Source organism: Urocampus carinirostris, chromosome 10 (assembly GCF_059441175.1).
Source record: "Urocampus carinirostris isolate Australia breed hairy pipefish chromosome 10, RoL_Ucar_1.0, whole genome shotgun sequence".
Lineage (NCBI taxonomy): Eukaryota > Metazoa > Chordata > Actinopteri > Syngnathiformes > Syngnathidae > Urocampus > Urocampus carinirostris.
The window spans coordinates 19,464,304-19,487,805 of record NC_142358.1 but is presented as its reverse complement, the minus strand read 5'-3'; the positions used below and the strand labels follow the sequence as shown (position 1 = coordinate 19,487,805).

General features: G+C 38.7%; 1 protein-coding gene across 1 annotated transcript in view; it reads right to left on the bottom strand.

Moving 5' to 3' along the window:
- The window catches only part of inppl1a (inositol polyphosphate phosphatase-like 1a), a 40,646-nt gene extending 18,965 nt beyond the window's left edge, over positions 1-21,681 (bottom strand). The window contains exons 1-8 of the mRNA XM_088345070.1: positions 21,195-21,681; positions 9,093-9,156; positions 8,414-8,561; positions 8,251-8,332; positions 3,997-4,143; positions 3,699-3,789; positions 3,166-3,255; positions 1,404-1,502 (exon numbers count right to left, since the gene is read on the bottom strand). Of these exons, the coding sequence (XP_088201196.1) occupies positions 1,404-1,502; positions 3,166-3,255; positions 3,699-3,789; positions 3,997-4,143; positions 8,251-8,332; positions 8,414-8,561; positions 9,093-9,156; positions 21,195-21,379 (906 nt within the window). The 5' untranslated portion in view covers positions 21,380-21,681. The remainder of the gene's footprint in view (positions 1-1,403; positions 1,503-3,165; positions 3,256-3,698; positions 3,790-3,996; positions 4,144-8,250; positions 8,333-8,413; positions 8,562-9,092; positions 9,157-21,194) is intronic.
- Between the last annotated feature and the right edge of the window lie 1,821 nt (positions 21,682-23,502).

The following is a 23,502-nucleotide window of genomic DNA, read 5'->3' as shown; positions in this document are numbered from 1 at the left end:
TTACTGGACCGGGCCGCAAGAACATAGTCAAACATAAAACCTGTCTGTGGTACCGAAAAGGGTGGGGACCAGTGAAAAACAGGATTGTGTCGCCAATTCACAAAGTCATTAGAGAGTGCACGAGACCCTGAACTGAATGAAGAGAAAGGCATTGTGGGAGGTAATTCAGGCATCCTAAAGATATACACGCATGGCCGCACTTACTCAACAACGTTTGTAACTTTCAATGCCTAGTTTGAGATCAGAAAAAGTGAAACACAATTTTATGCTAATTTTTAATCCCTTTGTTTTCTCATTTTTCTAACATTTGTATCCGATTTTGTTAATAAAAATAGTGGGATAATCAGATAAGACGTCATCCATGTCCCTTGGGGCCTGATGGATAAGATTCAGCGCTCTTATCGTCGCTATCTGCATTCAATCCCCGTTGCCACCATTGTTATGCAATTTTGGTGAGATATTAATATTGAATGATCAATAAGTGCATAAATATGATAATACACTTGTATGCATTTCCAATGTGTTCCGTACATAAGGCGCACCGGATTATATGAGGTGCGCATTCAAATTCCCGGCCAATTTGGGGTATTTTGGTGCGCCTCATAGTCTGGAAAATTCAATAATAATATTTAAAGAGACAAAAATATCTCTGATGCATCCATTGAATAAGGGGTTTCAGATGATATCAGAGAGAATCTAAAGTTATTCAAAATGCTCCATTAAAAATAATCTTTTTTCTAAATAACACAATGTCTATATACACTTGCTGGGATTTTTTTTAACAAACAGTGGTTTATTTTCAATCTGAAAACCTTGAGTAAGTTTGTTGCTATCCCAGAGGGTGAATAAGATGCCACATGTTGAACTTTCTGTGACAAAAATATCTCAATTCCTTTGCAAACAGGAAGCTGTTGAAAACAGTTCACCACAAGAAGCTAAATTGAGCGCTATATATTACTAAACAAGCATCTTCTGTCTCTAATATAACCTTGATACAAGACAACCCGTGATGTATTACTGTTGACGATGTAGCCAAATTCATTATACTTATTATACTTAATTATTATACTGGTAAAATGTTAAGAAATATATCTAGAAAATAATAGTTGTGCCTAATTTTTGGGTGTAAAAATATTTTATCAATGTAAAAAAAATGATGACATTATAAGAATTTAAACTGTCATCCCTTTGGTCTCACGTGACTTGTCTGGGAAAACCTTCCGACTGTCTGTTGAGCAATGAATGACTTCACTGTCTATTCAGAGTTCAAGTCTGTGGCATCCCTTCACACTAACTTCTCGTAAAACCACCAGAAGAAATTGAGTGTAATTCCATGATATAACAACCCTGGTGGTAATACCATTCTCTTAGTTTAAAAAAGAAGTGGTACAACAGATTAGTACCTCAAAAGGCTGAACAGGGATGACTTTACTATGACGTAAGGATAGAGGAGGAGGGGCGCACAACGTTGACAAACTCATATCTTGAAGAGCTTTCAAAGCCTGAAAAGAGGATTATAAAAGAAATACACAGTAAACGAGTGGGAGATAAAGATATAAGTGAAAGCACACACACAAGAAGCATTGCATTGTTCTAAGGCACAATGTTGGAGTCAACAAGGAAACAGCAAGCCATTTCCTGGATGTGACCTAACAGCAGCAAAGAAGGTGGAGCATCTCTTGGGTTAAACATGTCGCATGGGCGATTGCACTCTGTTGATTTCCTTCCCTGTCAGAAAGCCCGTGTCATGTAAAGACTGAACTATTTGCTTCCATTACAGTGTGGGGAAAACGTAGTCAACCACCAATTAGTATTCAGTAGGCACTCAATATGAGAGACATAATGAGATTTGTTTTAATCGCATCTTCTGGTTTTGAAAGAATGTATTTGCAACTTTTGGTGGAAATTAAGTTTTTGGTAAGAAGTTAAAGTTCATATAAATACATATTTACCGGTAAAATCAATTTGTTTGCAATAACAGAGGTTAGGGTTGATAGACCTAGAATATCTTAAATCAATACCATTGCTGGTGGAAGGTTTTTTACTCAAAATCTCACCATACATGGCCCTTTTGATTCTTTCCTTTAAACAGACGGTCTTTCTGGGCCTGTTGCATAAAAACAGCCCCAAAGCTTGATGGGTGCCCCCATGTGTCACAGTAGGATGCAATTCAGTATTCTTTCGCCTCCATGCACTAGAAGTTGTGTTTCGGCCAAAAAGACATTCATTAGCTCCTATGCGGACCAGGGTTTTTACTCACTGTTCCTGTGATCATTTTGACCCTGGACGGTAGGATCTGGAGTTCAGCCCTAGACGAATTATAAGTGGTCTTGTATGTCCTTCCACATTTTAATAGTTGCTCTCACAGTTGAGAGACTCACACTAAGCGTCTTTTGTATTGCAGATTCAGTCTTCCCAAACAGATGCAGGTCTACAATTGTGTTTCTCCTTTAACAGATCTTTGGTTTTGGCCATGATGGAGTTAGGAGTGTGACTGAGGTTCTGGACAGATGTGTTTTATACTGCTAAAGAGTTAAAAAGATGCCATTAAAACTGGTCACAGGTGGAGGACATCTTTGTGAGAGCCAGAAATGTTGCTTTTTTGTACATGACCAAATACCCAATTTCAACCATAATCTACATATACAATGACTTAAATTCAAACAAAGATATTTGTCAGATTCTCTTTTTCTCATTTGGCCTCTCACGGTTGGTGTATAACTATCAGGACCAATGTAGGGCTCCCTATCTCTTTAAATGGGAAACTTGAACAATTGGTGTTTGACTATACACTTGTTTCCCCTACTGTGTGAATTGTTTTTAATTTAATAAGCTGTTTTGGACATTTAAATAACAATCTTTTTAGGGAATGTGAACCTAAAAATGGGAATGCTTAACTATATGAATGAGGTAACACAAAAGATTATGGTGGAATGCACATTAAGGATTTATGGGCAAGGCATGGAGCCCAGCATTACCATATGGACTGAGTAAATGCATTTGATGTCTACTTTCTTCTCAAAGTTAAAAATGTGAATGTTGATTATACGAACAAGGTAACACAAAAGCAACTAGATTATAGTGTAATATTCTTTAAGTATTTGTGGGTGGGTATTGGAGCACAACTCTACTTATATAGGCACAGTAAATGCATTTGATGTTAACCTTCTTCTCTATGGATGACAGCAGGTCCTTGAGAATGGCCAGCTTTGTCACAAGGTTCTCCAACTCCTGGTCTCCACCCTGTTTTACTGACTGCAAGAGATACAAATGTGATCATCTTCCTGGGATAGTAAACCGACTTAGTGGCAAGCAGACATATTAAAACAGGTATTGATAGAAAAAAACCCTCAACTGTGAAAACATAGTATACAGGAACAATGTGTAAGTGTTTCACTGTATTGCATTTTTTGCCAAAGAATATGACTTTTGTCTGACTCAATACACATGCTATTGTCGGGGGGGGTGTAAAGGACCACATGACAACTGCTGAACCACAGGGAATTTAGTAAATCCAGGTGTCAATGTTTGAAAAGGTAAATCAATTAATGCTTGTAGAAAAGGTCTTAGAAACATTCAAAGTAGTTAAACTCTGTCTCAATTTGTATTCAAACTTTCTGGGACCAAGCAAAGATATAATCACTAATCAGTAAAAGAAAGAAAATGCAGTCAACATAACATAAGGAGGGAGGACATACTTGTTGGATCATCTTTGAGACCATAAAGGCACTTTGCTGATCGAAGACTTTAGACAGGATCTCGAGACCAGACAAGACTTTATCCACTTCCCTTTACATGTAAGGGAAAGGGGCTGTCACAAATCAGTTGTGCCAAAGCATGCAATAAACAGTAACTCAACAAAAGGAAAATCACAGAAGCATTTCCCTTAATAATAAATCATTGTTATTCATTCACCATAAACTACTTAATGACTCAACATGGTGAAGATGTACTCTAGATATAACTTGTGAGCATGTGACGGGATATCGCTCTCACCCATTCAGACGTTTGCAGGAGGCTACAAGTGTCTTGTTGAGGTGAGGTAGTGAACATGCTCCCTGTTTGACAGCCTCAAGGTCTAAAGCATAGCTGCCCTTCAGATACTCGTGAGAGATAGTACTAAGGCCATTTGCTGTTGGGGCACTGAAACACACACAGAAAAAGTCATGTTTAATCACAGATGAAAGTGACAAACCTTGACAACACAGTATGTATGATAAAGTTCAATTTATGACTGGACTTGATATTTACATGTGAAACAAAAATGTTTCTTGTAGGGACCTACAGTATGAATACAACACAGGTCAGGCACATAGCATACAAAAAGAAAACAAAAAAAAAAGTCACATAAACTCTGAATTTGTCCCTCTTTTTTCTGCTCAAAACATTTTGTAATACTGGCTTTAAGGACTTATGCAAGGTCCATACTCAGTCAGAAAAAAACAGACTACTGTGCATATGTCAATTACCTTACAGGGTATAGCTGGCCCCTAGTTACTAAAAAAGATTAAGCAGAATTTGGTTTTATCCAAACACTTCAAGCAATACAATATTATAAAAGCATGCTGTTATTGACTTGATTTGAAATAAAATACTGAGTCCTCACACCAATTTTAGTATATTCTTAATTGTAATGTGTTTTCTATATTCTAATATGATGGATAGAAATAACATTGGAAAAAAACATCACAGCTGGGAGATTTTTTATATACATTTCCTTGCTCCCAATGAGCCAACGCATGACAAATCACAGAAATATTTTCTGTTTAGTCACTCTTGATGAAATGTTGCCACACAGAGTAATGTCCCCACTTTGCTTAGCTTTACAAACATCGCATGGTAAATTCCCACACCTTACCCAAAATACACTCGCAACAAGCTGGTCACACACAAGTTTATTACATTTTGGTTCGCCTTTTCATAACTTTGAGACTGATGATTTTGAAATTAGCTTTCAATTAGATTTTTACTGTTTCTGAATTTGCCAGATGATAGCCCTGAAAAGATAAAAAAAATGGATCTACAGACAAATACCAGATTAATTCTCAGTTGCTTGCGATAGAAATTAACCCAAGAGTTTTTCTAAAGTACCGTAAATTCCGGACTATAAGCCGCTACTTTTTTCCCAAACTTTCAACCCAGCGGCTTATTCAGTGATGCGGCCAATTTATGTAATTTTTCTAACGGCTGCCAGCGGCACTCGAGTACAAGAGATAAGATTTAGACTGCAACTTTATAGCTTGTGCACAATTTAAATTAGCGTAGACATATTTTCATCATGTAAATTGCAAAAAGAAAGGCACATGACACAACATCCAAGCTAAACGCAATCGGGCAAGCCGATATAGAAGGAAACAGAGCTATAGCGCGCAAACTTTACTTTGCGAGCTTGATGCTAGCGTGTTTTTGAATAAGGGAGCGTGGGACGACGTCTATATCACAAAGTCTCTTTCCCAGACCAAAGGAAGACGACTTTGATGACGTCAGCTATAAGGAGGAAGATGAGGACGGCTTACCGTGCACACTATAAGTACGATATGTTTTTTTAACAGAGCTGTTTGCTGTGTTGCGAGCGTGTTCCTAGTAGCGTTTTGCTACCCTTCACAGGCACGGTTTGGGATGAAAGTTATAATATTATTATTAAAGCTTTGAAAACTCTCTCGGTGTTCTTTGTAAATATGTGTAACCATGTATAATATGTATTTGCAACTGTATATTTTTGTAATGTATTTATTTTAGAAACTTATTATGATATGTTTTGTACGAGCAAATGAGAAAGAAGGGGCGGGGCAAACGCGGGCTGACGGGAAGGGGAGTAAAGGTGAGACGTGTTTGTGGATGTGGCCGACAATAGTGGATATATATTTTTCCCACCCTTACCTTTGGAAATATACACTTTTTTCCTTGGATTACTTTCAACGGGCACCTGGACTCCGCAGGTCTGCATTAAATGTTAAGTACCGGTATCATTTTCCGTTCATTTTGACGGCTGTGTTTTTTGGTCTGTATCGGGTATGGGTTAATTTCGTGTTTGTGTTGAGTTTTTTCAATGTGGGCGCATGCGGCTAATATACAGATGCGGCTTGTGTATGTACAAAATCGGTTTCCCCCCTGAAATGTGGTGGGTGCGGCTTATAATCAGGTGCGCTCTATAGTCCGGAATTTACGGTAATGTGCTTCAGGGGCCAGCACTATTCAAAAAACATTTTACATTATATTTACATTTCTAGAATTACAATACCCATCTGCTTTTGACCATCTCTGGAGATAGCCTTCTTGAGAATGTGCACAGTGAAAATGACATCACAAATACTCAGTCCTAGCACAGATTGTAAAGACACATAATGTTGTGTTTAGACTAGTAAAAAGCATGCTAACCCTCACCCCAGCGTCAGCAATCCGCAACTTCTTTAAGCACTGTAGAATGGCTCCCTGGCGCTTTTCCCAAAATGTTTACAAATTGAAAAAGATTGACTGCAATATTTTTTTCTTTTATCATGGTTTCTGTGGGTGGACAAACATGCCACAAATACTTTTATAATTTTCCAATGCAAATTCTTCACTGCATTTTTCCTCTGCTTGTTCTCTTCTCTCCTGTGTTGCCTGTGTTGGAGCCGAACGTAGCACAAGCTCCGCCCCTTTAAAAGGGGCAGCAACACAATATAACACAACCTCTCGCTACAGCCGTAATACCAATACAGAAGTCACATTAAAAAAGGTAAGAATTACAATCCTGACATAGGCACTTTTTAGTAACAAAGTAGCCGTTTTTATTAAATGATTTCTCATCAGTATGTATATTGAATGACACTTGCGAATATTTATTTGTATTTTGTTGATCAGGCCCAAGGATGGTTGCAATAATTTGGTATAAAAAGAGAGAGAAGAGGATGCTGCTGTATTTTAGCCATGCAGTGACTTGTGACATTTGCACAGACTTTAAACTATATTTGTATTAATTTGATTTTATTCAGCTTTTTAAAAGCCTGCTGTTTTAATTTTTATGAATGCGTGCTGCATTTTATTGCACCTTTTTGTTGCCCAGATAAGAATTGGATTTCTTTCATTTCTTTAATTTTGTCAAAGTAATGGAAAATACTGTAATTCATCAATATTGTAATTAAGTTAAACCTGACGTGGTAATCCAAAACAAAGTAGTCACGTGGTACATCATTCAAGACAGTCGACTTATATAGCTAATACGGGTACAAACAGGAGGTGTTGCATTCATTATAAGACTTTTATTTTTGAGCGGCTATAGACATTTTATGGGGGTTCCAAATTTGCTGACCACAAAAAATATAAAATAAAAAATCATAACTTTTGTCTGTAGCAACAATAACGCCGCTTTGAAAATAATATTTATACTTGGCCAAAACCCGAATCTGTGAACCCCTCAGTTTCAGGGTGGGCACTGACCCTAAGGCCACGAAGCAGGTCTATAGCCTGCATGTAAACGTACTGAGAGATGACAATGTTTTTCACCAGATTTGAATTTATCTGTTCAGGATGTGGGAGGTCTTGTGCTAATATGCGAAAGGAGGATTAGTAATACGCGACCATTTTGCGACTGAGTGACTCACTGCAGATGTTTATATGTAATTGAAACATTCATTCATTCATCATCTGCACCGCTTATCCTCAGTAGGGTCGCGGGGAAAACATGCAAACTCCACACAGAAAGGTTCGATCTCATGACCTCAGAACCGTGCTGCACAAGCGCTAACCACTGCGCTGCGGTGCTGCCCGTGATTGAAACATATGTGGGTTTATGGAGAAATGCCATGGTTTCAGTAACTGACTTAGTCTTCTTCTAAGACTCATCGATCTTCTTCCAGAGTCTCAAAAGAAAGGATGCTTCTTAAACTTAAAATATGATTTTGTTTAAATGACTGACTAAAGAAGAGTCTAAACTTATTTTTGTGACGGGTCTCATATAGGTCGGTGGTTCGCGCCCCGGCCGAGTCATTCCTAAGACTTAAAAAGTGGTCGGCGGCGCCCTCTGTTGGCTGCGGCTGCATCGGCTCGCTACAACGGGTCAGGTGCAATCGACATTTCGTTCTGTGTACATTGTTACACAGAATGACAATACAAGGAAATTATTATTATTATTATTATTATATTATTATTATATAGACCTTTGGCGTCAACCTGTCACCCCATTTTTCTTTTCAAGTGATTTGTCCATTTTGTGAGGCGATGTTCGTTGCAACATTGTTGGAAAAAAATAAACAAGAAGATACAAAATACCTGTCAGTGGGCGTTTCTGTCCCAGTGGGAGTAGAGGTGGAAGCTGAGCGAGGAGGGAGAGGGGGCTTCTCATCCTCCCCATCTAACAACAGGTTGGAGCAGATGCTTAACCATAATACAAGACAACAGGGGGCCACCACTGTGTTGCTATTTGGAGAAGTACCTGAATAGTCGCGCTCATCAGGAATGACAGTTTCCTCTCTGTCAACAGCGTAAAGCAGGGTTGTCACCAGACCCTGGCTAGGCTGCAGGTACAACGACACGAGCTCTGGTAATGTCTTAAACCTCTTGGGCTGCACACCTTGTGACGTCTGGTAGAAAGGCAAATGGAATGTTATAGCAAAATACAGAGGAAAAGGGGAAACATTTTTAGACTGCAGACATGGAACAAACTTTGTTATAAATAGTGTGGTCATGGTATGGTGGCCCAACTAATTGAGTTATTCATGCAGCATAAGCAAATATGAACAGTGTCTAAATATAGCTGAAATCAGGGGGAGGTGGTTTGGCGTATTCCAGTGAGGCTAGCCAAACAAATTGTTAAACTATCCAAAAAATTGAGAGTAAGATCACAGCAAAGTGTGTCTGCAATGTGGGAGAGCACCATTGCGGTATGCGCTTGTAAGGCAAGTGGGTGGCATGTGGCAATGGTGTGGACTACACAGCTGTTAAACAAGACACATAAAGAGACTGCTGTTGGCACTGCCTGTGTGTTTCAATCCCAGCGCTCAGAGCCAAGCAAAGCATCACTGCTTGCCTAACAGATGCTATTGAAGTCCACATTCGAAACCACACTGTGGATCAAGGACATTTATGAGGCTGAGCGTGTATCTAATCGTTACCTGTACAGCCAAAAATCCTTCTTCATCTGGAAGGATTCTGTATGTGTGAACATGCTTCTGAAACCTGCGGACAAGAGTAGACATGGAAATGAAAATAAAAAGCTTTAAAAACAGTATAAATTGTGGTTTGGTTCAACAGTCGCATAAATACGAAAAAAAAACTTGTGCCTGAATTGAGTTAATAGGGAAAATTCTGAGTGTACATACGTGCGTGTGCATATTTGTATTTATTACATTCTTAGAACCATTTTCAGGTTTTATGATATCATTGTGTGGACCAATAGTCCTCATTAAGACATTTTGGTGGTCCTAATAGGGCTAGACCCCTTTTTTGGGTAAGAACGTTGTTTTTAAGTTAAGCTTTGAGTTCGACTTTGGTTGTGGTTAATGATAATGGTGATTGTAGTTTAGGCAATCGGTTTTGATAGTTTTGGATTATGGTAAGGGACTAGGAAATGCATTAAGTCCAAAAACCAAACAAAGGCTGAGGTGTCTGGAAAAATTGAAAATGTTTTCATCCTTATAAGTGCAGACCTGGGCACTTGGGTCCTAAAGGGCTAAATGTCATGCATGATTTTTGTTCCCAGGTCTGTGTATAGTGGCATTACAGAAAGGATAACTTTCAAATAAAAAATATTATCAAGTAAAAGCACAATAACTGAACAAGTATAAATGTGTTTAAATGTAATTTCAACATTAATGTTAACTGATGTTCTGATTTCACAATTTTTGGCAGTTGTTTATCAATAGAGTGACATTGGAACTGCCATGGATGTATGCCTGCAGCTAAGAGCTGAACATCAATAGTTTTCATGTCTGCGCTCCATGTCTGCTCAGTGAACTAGACAAAATCTGTTCAATTCGCCAAGCAATCCTTGTTGTAATGTTTGCTCCCTGTATGTGCATGCTTCTGCACGTGTCACACAGTCATAGTTTGCTTTTCAAGTTTATCAAGGAACAAACCTTTGTCAGTACCTACGTGCAATGATTAGACAACAACAAAAGGATGATTACACTGTCGTTATTTAATCATGAGATGACTTCCCCCAGATATTGGCTACACCAGTACAAAATGGTCTAAAACATTCTTGCACACTATCTGGCAATAAGATTGCCAAGAACACCTACCATAAATGATGTATAGTGACTCTATAGTGTAGTTTACTGCTCTAAAGCCAAATATTCATTTAACAGGCCACATGTAAGTGCATCAAGATCCTATCTGAGAAATCCTCTGTTTACCGTGTGTTTGCCAAACATAAAATATAAATGTTCTGACAAGCTTCAAATGATATTAAGCAAGGTTAAAGTAAAGCTGTCCTGTGATTGGCTGGCAAATAGCCCATGGTATCCCTTCCCCACTGCTTGAAATAAGCTAGGATAGGTTACAGCACCCTGCGACCCCAGGGAGAATAAGTGATTCAGGAAATAAATGATTTAGTAAATGAATATATGAAAGTCAAGCAAAAGGATAGATAATAGCTGGCTTAAATTGACTTCATGCACAGGAGCTCATGATGTATTTCTGGAAAAATTAAAGTACCGTATTTTCACGACTATAAAACGCACCTAAAAGCCTTTATATTTTTTTCAAAAGCTGACCATGCGCCTTATAATACAGTGCACCTTGTATATGGATCAATATTGTGTCGCAAGGTCTCGCAACTAATGCAAGCAGCCGCAGACTAGATTTTCCCCTGTAGAAGTAGTCCGCGGTGTATGCTGGGATATACAGTGCATCCGGAAAGTATTCACAGCGCTTCACTTTTTCCACATTTTGTTATGTTACGGCCTCATTCCAAATTGTATTAATTTAATCTCTGATCTCAAAATTCTACACAAAATACTCCATTATGACAATGTGAAAACGTTTTTTTTCTCCTTTTTTTAAATTTATTAAAAATAGAAAACTAAGAAATCACATTTACATAAGTATTCACAGCCTTTGCTTAATACTTTGTTGATCCACCTTTGGCAGCAAATACAGCCTCAAGTCTTTTTGAATATGATCCCACAAGTCTAGCACACCTATCTTTAGGCAGTTTTGCCCATTCTTCTTTGCAATAAGTCTGAAGCTCAATCAGGTTGGATGGGAGACGTTTGTGCACAGCCATTTTCAGATCTCCCCAGAGATGTTCGATCGGATTCAAGTCTGGACTCTGTTTGGGCCACTCCAGGACATTCACGGAGTGGCTCTGAAGCCAATTTTTTGAGATCTTGGCTGTGTGCTTTGGGTCGTTGTCCTGCTGAAAAATGAACCTTCGCCCCAGCCTGAGGTCAAGAGCGCTCTGGAGCAGATTTTCATCCAGGATATCTCTATATATTGCTGCATTCATTTTTCCTTCTGTCCTGACTAGTCTGTCAGTTCCTGCTGCTGAAAAACATCCCAACAGCATGATGCTGCCACCACCATGCTTCACTGTAGGGATGGTATTGGCCTGGTGATGAGCGGTGCCTGGTTTCCTCCAAACATGGCACCTGGCATTCACACCAAAGAGTTCAAACTTTGTCTCATGGGACCAGAGATTTTTGTTTCTCATGGTCTGAGAGTCATTCAGGTGCTTTTTGGCAAATTCCAGAAGGGCTTCCATGTTCCTTTTACTAAGGAGTGGCTTTCGTCTGGCCACTCTACCAGACAGACCTGATTGGTGGATTGCTTCAGAGATGGTTGTCCTTCTGGAAGGCTCTCCTCTCTCCACAGAGGAACGCTGGAGCTCTGACAGAGTGACCATCGGGTTCTTGGTGACCTCCCTGACTAAGGCCCTTCTTCCCCGACCGCTCAGTTTAGAAGGCTGGCCAGCTCTAGGAAGAGTCCTGGTGGTTCCAAATGTCTTCCATTTACGAATAATGGAGGCCACTGTGCTCATTGGGACCTTCAAAGCAGCAGAATTTTTTCTGTATCCTTCCCCAGATTTGTGCCTCAAGACAATCATGTCTCGCAGGTCTAAAGACAGTTCTTTTGACTTCATGCTTGGTGTTTGTGCTCTGACATGCACACTCAACTGTGGGACCTTATATAGACAGGTGTGTGCCTTTCCAAATCATGTCCAATCAACTGAATTTACTGCAGGTGGACTCCAATTAAGCTGTAGAAAGAACTCAAGGATTATCAGTGGAAAAAAGATGCACCTGAGCTCAATTTTGAGCTTCATGGCAAAGGCTGTGAATAATTATGTAAATGTGATTTCTTAGTTTTCTATTTTTAATGAATTCAAAAAAATAAAAAAATAAAAAAACTTTTTCACATTGTCATAATGGAGTATTTTGTGTAGAATTTTGAGATAAGAGATTAAATTAATACAATTTGGAATGAGGCTGTAACATAACAAAATGTGGAAAAAGTGAAGCGCTGTGAATACTTTCCGGATGCACTGTATATACACTGGTGTTTCATTTCCTAATCAATGTGTCAATCATCATTTTAATCGGTCGCTATTGGCTAAAGTTATTCGAAGGTAAAGAAGGCGGGTCCTTTTTTGCATTTACAGGCTTGCATAGGCTAAAGCGGGGCAAAACAAAGCCTGCCATTGAAAGAAAAAGATGAATGTGAATCACACGTTAGGTTGCTCTACGGGATGGAGAAAATATTTTTTAACAGTCTGTATTTGTAAACAGGAATTATGGGACTAAACAGAGAGCTAGAATCAAGCAACGTCCATCTATGCAGATGCTTCTCGGTGGATTTTTTCTTTTATTTGTCGGCATTATTGCGTGTTTTGGAGTATGTTAATATTTTACACGGTTGGATTGACTAAACTCACGGATGTAAGAGGACCATAGTTGCGTATTATTATTGAACGCAAGGGCTGCAAGACGACTTTGGTGAGCTACCCCGGCTTTATATTTTCCCAGGATCTTGTTTCAGACTGATCTTGATGTTTCCGTGATAATTCTATTTTTAAATTCGATTCAATTCAATTCAAAGTGTTTATTGTCACAGTAAAGAACAACGTTTCCCTGCACAATTAAATTCTTATTTTTCTGTCCACACAGTTGCCAGCGAAAAAGAAAAGAGAAACTAAGGAATGGTTGGCATTTCTTGAATACCAAGATTTTAACCTTCCTATTGATATGTGGAATGACGCATTTGAGTGATTGGTGACCTCATACAGACACCTTGTCCGCACGTGTCTGAGACACGTATTTGCTTCTTTGCGAGCCGTTGGAATGTTTAGGGTTTAAAAGGTTTGACCGAACTATTCAACTGTTTCGTTGATGTTCCCATTGTAGCGCCTTAAAGTACGGCGCGCTTTATGTATGGAAAATGTATCACAAAATATTATTTTTGGGGGGTGTGCCTTACAACCCAGTGCGCTTTAGTTTTGAAAGTACGGTATTCATAGCAGAGTCAACAGAGACAATAATAATAATTATGTAAAATATCAAATATATTATAATAGATTACAGAGCACATGTTCATTTAGTTTCTAACTGAAATGTCATTTAAATTGTTTCCAATTGAAAAATGTAGTTTTTACGCCTCCAATAGTTACTTCTGTGTGCCGCTATGCAAGGCTTCCGGTTAGTAAACCTTTTGCTCAGTTCAACTCGACAGATGGGTAAATCATTCATATACAATTGAATGATCATCGGAAATAATACAGCATAATATATTGGTTCTCATATATAAAAGCAAAAACAAATAGCTAAAGCAAATATAGTGCTTTTAAGCACTTTGCCAGCATCTGAATAGTGAGCAATTATTAAAACAAGGCAGTCCATTTATACGAGTTGACATATTTAAAGCCAGTGCGGATATATTCTTAATGTTTTGATAGTTTTGTAGTGCTGCAATTTCCAGGTAAAAGTCCCAATACCGCATTCTACTTCCGTATGTATGTGTCTATGCACATGAAGATGTGTTAGTAACAACCGATGTTGTTGACAGTAAAAACCCAACCTAAAAGTCCTGCCAAAAAAAAAAAAAAAAGTACCGTCATAGTAGACAGCAATTGTGTTGTGGTTAAACAAGGTGTCTTGATATAGTACCTGGTTTAAGTCCAAAAAACTGTAAATGACATTTTTTTTTTAAATATTAAAATATTAATCGATGACCATCCACCAACGTCAAATTGTAATTTATCGCACACTCTTAAACAAATAATGATGTGTTTGTTTTCTCCTGCTCAGTGTAAAATGTAACATGTTTAGACATGCTACACAGTTGCTAAGGAAAGTTTGAATGATGTGAATTCCCAAATGGATGAAGCAATTCCACACGGGGTAGGAAATCACCCAATCACTGACTCACTATAGATATTTTTAAATACTAGCCCCTACGTAATAACATTGAATCAATTAAATGCTGATATTATTTTTGTACAGAGTATACAGACAAGAGTTTACTGACAAATATTTAGGTCAAAGTTTGAATGTGTCTAACCTTCTTCAGTAATTTGAATTTGAGCTTCAGTGTTATCTGACAATGAGAATAAGCTGAAATGATAACATGTTTTAAAAATTAACAACTTAATCCTAACATTTCCATACATATCCACCTTTACAATTTTATCGTATTTTAGATACTTAGCTAAAATATTTCAATATAATTGAATTCCAAAAAAATAATGCGATTTTCATTTTATATACATTTTTTGCGTACTTTAAATGAAAATTATCTTATTTCATGAAACAAAAATTTCTTTGGCCATTATTTACAAAATCTTGCATGCGCTTTGCTTTGTTTCTGTACAGGCACTGAATTAGGACATTGGGCAGAATGTCTTCAGCTAACTTTATTTTGCAAAAACGAAAAGTATTTTGAGAAATGGAGCGTAAAAGGTGTAATCAAGTCATCAAAATGACAAGAAGTGTGACAATCACCTTGCAATTCTGGTAAGAATATTTGACATAAATAATGGAACCAAAACAAGGCTTTTAGCATAGCCCGTATGCCATGATAGGACAAATGAAGGAGTTTTCAAGACTCCCAGGAATGTTCCACAGTAAGTATTTCTACCCTTTTTATTCAAAGCTCCATATATTAACAATTCATGTTTTACTCTTTTTTCAATGTACTTCTAAAAATGTTAATGGTTAAGGGTTGTGGCACTCAAATATGCAAATCCATTGTAAAACACAGTACTGTACTGTACAGTGCAATATCCCTGTGGCAAGACTCCTTTAGCTGAAAGCCGGCATTGTCAGAATTAGTTTGAAGCATTTTGCATTGATAATCAAAGAAGTATGAATAGCTTCCAGGTCAATGTAATTATAGTGACATCAGCCACAGAAACACTCGAACCTCTGATTGAATTAACGATAAGGTTTGAAGTTAAAATCAAAATTAAAATCCATGGAGTATTATGCAGTAAATGTACTATGACATTTAATTTATGTGGGCTTTCGGGTGCAATCAGGGACTCATTTCATTCATTTTATTTTTGTAATCAGAATAGTCGTTGGCAGAGTTGGAAATACTAGGAAAGAACAATTGCTGCCACAGTTTACCTACTCAACTTATAAGTAAAGAATCTCCTGAGTGGAAACCCATGTTGCTGAATTGAAACTTTAACAGGGTTTTTACATTCTTGGAATGAAATCCCCACTTCTGGTCGTAAGTCTATCACATTTGATATATTGACCGAAAACTATTGACTTTTATTATTACACGCGTCGCTTCGGCTTCGCATATACTAAAATTGGAACGATACACTACAGTGGTTAAAAAGATACAATTCATCAACAATCAGCAGGAAGGACATTGAGAACGTTGTCACCCATGCCTTTCTTTTATCCCCAAATATACACCTTTGAGGATGAAATCGAAGCCTGTGGCAAGAAAAATTCAAACATGGCCTGAGGGTACTCTCTCTAAGCTGCATGACTGCTGGGTCGTGTATAGAGGTGGGTAGAGCAGTCAAACGTTTTACTCAAGTAATAGTTCTTTTACTTGAGAATAATATGACTCAAGTAGAAATAAAAATTACTTAAGTAAAAAAGTACTCAGTGAAAAAAACTACTCAAGTACTGAGTAACCGTAGCATTGTTTGATTTATTGATTTCTTTTGAACAACCATTCATTCAGATCAACAAATCATCAAAGTCCATCCAATCAACAATAAATTACATTTAATTTAAAAATAGGTTAAAATAATCAAGGTAAATTCAAGTATTCAAATAAACAACAAAATAATAATAGAACAATTCAAAGATATAAATTAAGCACAGGCAGCACGGCGGCGCAGTGGTTAGCGCGTGTGCGGCACAGTTCCGAGGTCGTGGGAACCTCCTGCGTGGGTTCAAATCCAGCTACCGGCCTTACTGTGCGGAGTTTGCATGTTCTCCCCGTGCTTGCGTGGGTTTCCTCCGGGCACTCCGGTTTCCTCCCACATTCCAAAAACATGCATGTCAGGTGAATTGGCCGGTCCAAATTGTCCCTAGGTGTGAATGAGCGAGTGAGTTGTCTGTCCCCGTGTGCCCTGCGATTGGCTGGCAACCAGTTCAGGGTGTCCCCTGCCCACTGCCCGTAGATGGATGGGATGGGCTCCAGCCCCCCCGCGACCCTAATAAGGATAAGCGGTACAGCTAATGAGATGAGATGAGATGGGAAATTAAGCACATTTGAAGCCCCAGTACTTTTTTGCAGGCTGAATATCAAGCTAACCCAAAATGTTGAAAGAGCCATATTCGACCATTAAAAAACATGCTGTATGCATCTGTATTAGCCTACTGTCAAAATGGCTACCGGGTAAGCTGGATGCAGCACATAAGTGGTTAGCGTGTGTGCGGCACAGTTCTGAGGTCATGAGATCGAACCTTCCTGTTTGGAGTTTGCATGTTCTCTCCATGCTCGCGTGGGTTTCCTCCAGGCGCTCCGGTTTCCTCCCACATTCCAAAAACATGCATGTCAGGTTAATTGGCCGGTCCAAATTGTCCCTAGGTGTGAATGAGCGAGTGAGTTGTCTGTCACTGTGTGCCCTGCGACTGTCTGGCACCGGTTCAGGGTGTACCCTGCCCACTGCCCGAAGATAGCTGGGATAGGCTCCAGCACCCCCTACTGAGGACAAGCGGTGCAGACAATAGATGGATGGATGCACAAAACTGAAATTAAATACCTTGTGACTTATTTGTTGTTGTTGCTGCTGTTGTTTAATGTTATGGAACGTTAATGTGCGAGTGTTACAATGCACTATTCTTTCTCATTCACAAATATTGGATCATTATTACAACTTAGGCCAGTCTCGAAGCACTACGTTGTAAATATTTTTTTTCTGCTTTTTATCCAGATACTCGTATTATCTGGTTTTCTCTCTGAAATCTTTATTACATGGTTACGCCGGAGTTCCATGTTAAATCTTGTCGCATACAATGTTTTACAATGTTAAAATCAATGACAATAATAACAATTTAATCCAATCCGGTTCAATCCAAAAGTTTTATTTATCACGACAGCTACTTAACTCAAAGTACATAAGTAAAATCAACTTTTATGTGTTGTTTATACTTTACATTTTAGCCGTTTTGCTTCATCTGTTACTCCTTGATGTCAGAAAATATTTTTGTTAAACACTCTAGTGCCTTTTTTGAGTAAATTCATTTGAAAAAAGATTTAAAATCAGCAGCTAAATGCCAGTCAGTTAGTTATCATTTTGTATGATTCCTATATATGGTTTGATTGATTATTCTTTTTTTTAAACTTATTTTGGTTTTGCTCCTTTGGTTTTTTTAGTCAAACATTACACATTTTTGGATTTTGGCCCCAAATTTTGATTTGGTGCATTCCTAGTCCAAACTTAGGTGTACATGTATAGCCAAGGTATAAAATCAGCACAGGATGAATTATTTGACAAAGATATGTGTCAAATCAATAACAGAGCGCTATGTCACATGACACATGCCTATTAATCCCCGCTGGTCGTCTATGCTAGTGTTGAGTTTAAATAACTTGTGGAAGGCATATGATGGTACCTAAGATTTTAAGGAAAGATATAGTTCATGTGAAACGGATACAACAAAAGCAGCTATGAAGTCTAGTGAGACGGTCTGCTTGTCCCTATTGTTTTTTTTCTTTGAGCGCCAGTCAAAAATTTCGATTCATCTGATTTTTCCCCCAGACAGCTTGATCTCGTAGAAACCGACCTATTCTGCACGACAGATTACAAGAAAACTGAAAAACTTGGAAACCAACAACTCATAAAAATTGTAAATCTGTCAATAAGTAGAATCTCTTTTCGGAAAATGGCTGACTACCAAACAGTATATTTAGATGAAGGCATTGACAGTATCCAGGGAAGTAAAGCCATTTAATCATGCACAACAATACAATAAAATTCTTAGTGTAACTGCAAGAAGTCTGATTGAAAAGGTTGGGTTAGTCCTTTCATTTTTGGATTACTCGTAAATGAACACCCATTTGAATGGTCCCGACTCCTTGACTGCATTACTGAACATGTGCAATTTCTCCATCTGGGAAATGTTTTTTCTTGGGCTATGTCACAAAAAAACTGTGGACTTGTAGTAGAGAGACGAATAATATACTGTGACTTCCTAGACAAGCCAGATGTGTCATGGTTGATTTCTCCAGGACATTTCCATTTTATTTTCTACCCCTTGAGCAAAAATGCCATAGTTGTATTTATACATACAGTATATAGAGTATGCCCAAGCAACATACGAGCCCAATATGTCAACACACAAGACTTCGCGATCTAGCCCACTTTTGGACTGAGGAGGAGACAATCACGGTACTCCACTGATTAGGGTGAGTGGCATGCCTGATATTATGTTTTAGTGAAAGTCCAAAGTAAGTGCGGTGATTAAGTTTATTTGTGTAAAGACGTCACTCTTGCTTTGCCCGCAATTTGATTATTAATTTGAAACAGATTAATTCAAATTGGTCCAAAAATCCGAACACTGATTCTATTCAGACCTTCTCCTGCATGTAAATATACCAAACGAGTTAATAATGTATTGATTTAGTGGCATTTTGCTATTCAAATATTTCTAGGTTCTCGATAGCCACTAGAAGGCAGTTGATACCAGTATAATAAGTACGATATCCTAAAAAGGCTCATACAGTGGCCCATACAAAAGCTGGTAACATTGATTGCTTTTCTGTCATGGTCAGTATTAAGACTAGCATGATACGAAAAATTGCATTAATGGAAAAAAAAATTACTTTCCTCCGTAACGAGTACTGTAACACGTTATTAATTACATTTTGTAACTCTACTGTTGTTACTACATGACACGTTACTGGTTTATTCCCATAATTATTAAATTCAGATAATGAACTATAGTACATTCTGATTGCTGAATATTTCTGCGTCACCCACTTTGTCACATACAACTCTTGATCCACTAGCGACGTTCTCTGAAAGGTGGGCATGTTTATTCTGTATCTACCAACAAAGTACAACTGAATACAGTTAAGGCGGCACAGTCTCAAGCATAGAGTACGGAGAAGCTGAATTTACAACTATCAAATAAAATTCTAAAATGGAGGGTCAGCTTATACCCTATGTGCATAGTTGGTTGTGTGTTACTAGTAGCAAATGATGGGCAGCGGGAAATCAATGAAGCAAACGTGAGCACAGAATTTATGGTAAAAGATGTTGACACTGGGGTTTTGTACTATTTAACCTAGCTGCAAAGTAAGGACCGGTAAGGTATCTATTTCTCAAACTAGAGCCTAAAGTACTTGTTCTCTGGGTCAGTTGAGCCTCCTAATTCTCTTTTATTCTGGTAAGAACCTGTTTGTGCTGTTTTTTGATGGGAGTAGTACACACCGTTGTAGGAAATCTTCAGTTTCTTGGCAATTTCTCACATGGGAAAACCTCAATTCCCCAGAACAAAAATAGACAGTCGATTTTCACATTCTTTTACAGTCCATTCTAAAAGTTTAATCACGCCCACAAATGTGATGCTCCAGATACTCGACTAGCACAAAAGAATGTAAGTTTTATAGTTTCTTTATCGAGCTAAACTGTTTTCATATGTGCTAAAATCATAGCAAAGTGGTTTTCTAATCATCATTAGCCTTCAAACAAAAATGGCAAATGTAACTATTAGAAGACTGGAGTGCTGGTAGCTGGAAATGAGCCTTAGTACACCAATGCAGGTATTGGATAAAATGCAGACATTTGTATCTAAATGGTGAGTTACAAACTTGTAGGGTGTATTTTTATGGAAACAAACTTTTTCCTTCAAAAATAGGAACTTTCTAACCAACCCCAAACTTTGAATGTCAGCATATACCCATATTGTTTAACTTTAATGTATGAATTATGCTTATTTTCCACCTCATTAGTTATTAGTACATTTTTGCTTGATTATATAGCCTTAGTTTTTTTCTGGGATGGTTCCATCTTGTGAGTTTAAACTGGCGGGTTATCATGAAAGAACAAATGTGTGGTATTTTAATGTTTGATAGTCAGGTAGAGCGCTCGTCTTGGGATCAAGAGGTCGCAGGTTTGATTCAGGGCTCCTCCGTGTTATATGTCGAAGTGTCCTTGGGCAAGACACTGAATACAGCACATTGTAAAGCGCTTTGGGAGGTCTTCAGTGACTTGAAAAGCGCTATATAAATGCAGACCATTTACCATAAATATGTTCGCAAAAGGGGTTTGTGCTTTATCATTAATTGAACGGTGGAGATAAGGTAGGTAGGGGTTGGTGGGGGCACCTCGATTTTGTTTTGTTCGATAGCTGCCTCTGGCTATCGGCGTGTGAAAGTGTGTGTGAATGGGTAAGTGTGAAGCACATTGTTAAGCGCTTGGGGAGGTCTTCTGTGTCTTGAAACGCACCGTATAATGCAGACCATTTACCGTTTACAAAGAGCACAACGTGGCATACATTTTAACAGCAACTTTTGGCACCCACTAACTGAGCCGAGCGCCCCGTAAAAAATGACGCTGCAGGGCAACCACATCTAACAGGAATTAGACATGGGCTGCCCTTAAACCTAAGTGCTATACTTACCCCTCTTTTCTGTAATGTACAAATGTTCGACGTATAATATAATGTATAAATACAATGTCATAAGAATCCCCAAACTTTCAAAGGATCACTAATTATCAACTGTTAGTTAGCAAGCAGTGCTGAAAGCAAAATAAGCTTAAGTGTGGGTTAAACATTTTTCGTAAAAGGAAATGTACTCACAGAACACACAAAGCGTATGCCCCGTTGACACTCTCGCTATCCCGTACCAGGAAGCTGCCGTCTCTCCCGGCGCGAGCAAGTAGCTCCTCGGCCGCAGCTCGACTCAGGTCCTGGTGGTACCACATCGGCGGTGCGGGCCCCAGTGGAGAAACAACACCGCCGCCAACACCGCCTCCTCCGGCCATGGCCACAGCCCCTAACCGGCGTCAAATACTTCACAACTAACCCGAATAGCGAGCGACTTGCCCCCGTCGAGGGGGTGAGTAAGATAAAAAGTTAAGAACAAATAAGCTGCGAAAAACGTCGAACAAACTTGGGGGACTCAAGTTTGTGAATTCACGTAAAGTTGTTTAGTGTGTGTCTTTTCGGTTCCTGAAAGCCTAGCCGCCCTCCTCCCTTTTCGTTTCCCACTTCCACGGAAATCTGGCTATGTAAATCCACTCTCTGGAAAGCAGGACACGGACACTAACGACGTCCATATTCTGTATCCCCCCCAACTGTAAACACACCCAAAAACTGGTCAGGAGTTTCAAAATAAAAGCGAAGCATGCTAAAAACAAAGAAATATCGTCGCATGATAAAAGGTATTCGTTTATTAAACCATTTAGATTATTACATTAAAATGTCCCTAATTTAAATCAATTTAAAATAGTATTTTATACGACTTTTAGATAAATATGCTAAGGATTATTACATACCTGTCAACTTCTACGGCTCCATGCCCTTACAAACCGTCGTATTTTCCCTTACAAATTACAAAATAATCTTACACCATATTTATTTTCAAACGTGTTTATTTATGTAGTTTAACATGTTATATTGTACATGTGTTACGTTATATCATCCATCCATCCATCCATCCATTATCTGTACCGCTTATCCTTAGTAGGGTCGCGGGGGTGCTGGAGCCCATCCCAGCCATCTCCAGGCAGTGGGCAGGGGACACCCTGAACTGGTTGCCAGCCAGTCGCAGGGCACACAGGGACAGACAATTCGCTCGCTCATTCATACCTAGGGACAATTTGGACCGGCCAATTAACCTGACATGCATGTTTTTGGAATGTGGGAGGAAACCGGAGTGCCTGGAGGAAACCTACGCAAGCATGGGGAGAACCTGCAAACTCCGCACAGGAAGGTTGGTAGCTGGATATGAACCCATGACCTCAGAACTGTGCACACGCGCTAAGCACTGCGTTATATCATATATATTGTTAATTAACATTTTGTTGTGAGATCCTGAGTTGCTCGACATGAATGAGGTTTATTATTAAAAAAGTTCAAAAATTAAGTAGCTTGGACATTCACTGTAGAAGGAAAAAATACATAAAAATATAGTAGAATTTTCTTATTCAAATTATTAATTCATTTTCTGAATTAATTATTGTTAGTAATATAATGATTAAAGGGGTAACCACAAACCTGTCTTTTTTCATTTTCTCCTTTTTTACCTTCTTTTTTCTTAACTTCTTTATACAACATAATAATTCTTAATATAATGCATCAAAGCAAGTGAGCCGATTGAGAGCCGGCTCTCTTTAATGAGTTGAGCCGAAAAAGCCGGTTCTCTAAAAAGAGACGGACTTGCTTTCACTACACAACTACCACGGAATAATGCATGAGGGTAAATCCCCAGGCGGCAGACGCATGCTCACAGTAGCATCAAACCGCTCGCTTCGTTTGCAACGGAAAAAAAACGATACAGAGAAAGAGGCTACCGCGGCAAACTCGTTTTGACTTGACTGATTTGCCGTTCCGTGATAGTCGGTGTATACCAGATGGTACTCATAATTGACAAATTTGCGATTTTCCGTACAGATTTTCTTGTAGGTCGTACATGTCTTAAAATGCATAATAAACGTACATTGTACGGCAAAAACGTATAGGTTGACAGGTACAAGAGTTAATTCGGGTATTAAATGTTATAGTAGTCACTAGCGATACTATTCTTGACCCTTTGCCCAAGCGTGATCATAAACACGTGACGACGCCATGACGGACGGCTGTAAACCACTAGTAAACCGTAGTAAACTGTACTCCCTGTGGGTAAGTAGACAATAACAACAACAAATAAAGCTATACTATTCAACACTGATAGAAATGACTAGCCAAGTGAATATTGTGGAGCTGTTGGATGAGGTGGGTTACCTTGTCGGAAAGCACAATGAGCGCTATATAGAGAAAATTAGTATAGCATGGCTAGCTACCGACCCATACAGTCGTCCTCCTGATATATTCACAGATCTAACCAAATTGTTCTGTCTGCCTGACTTTAGTCCATACAATCTGTACCACTATATTATAAATAGTG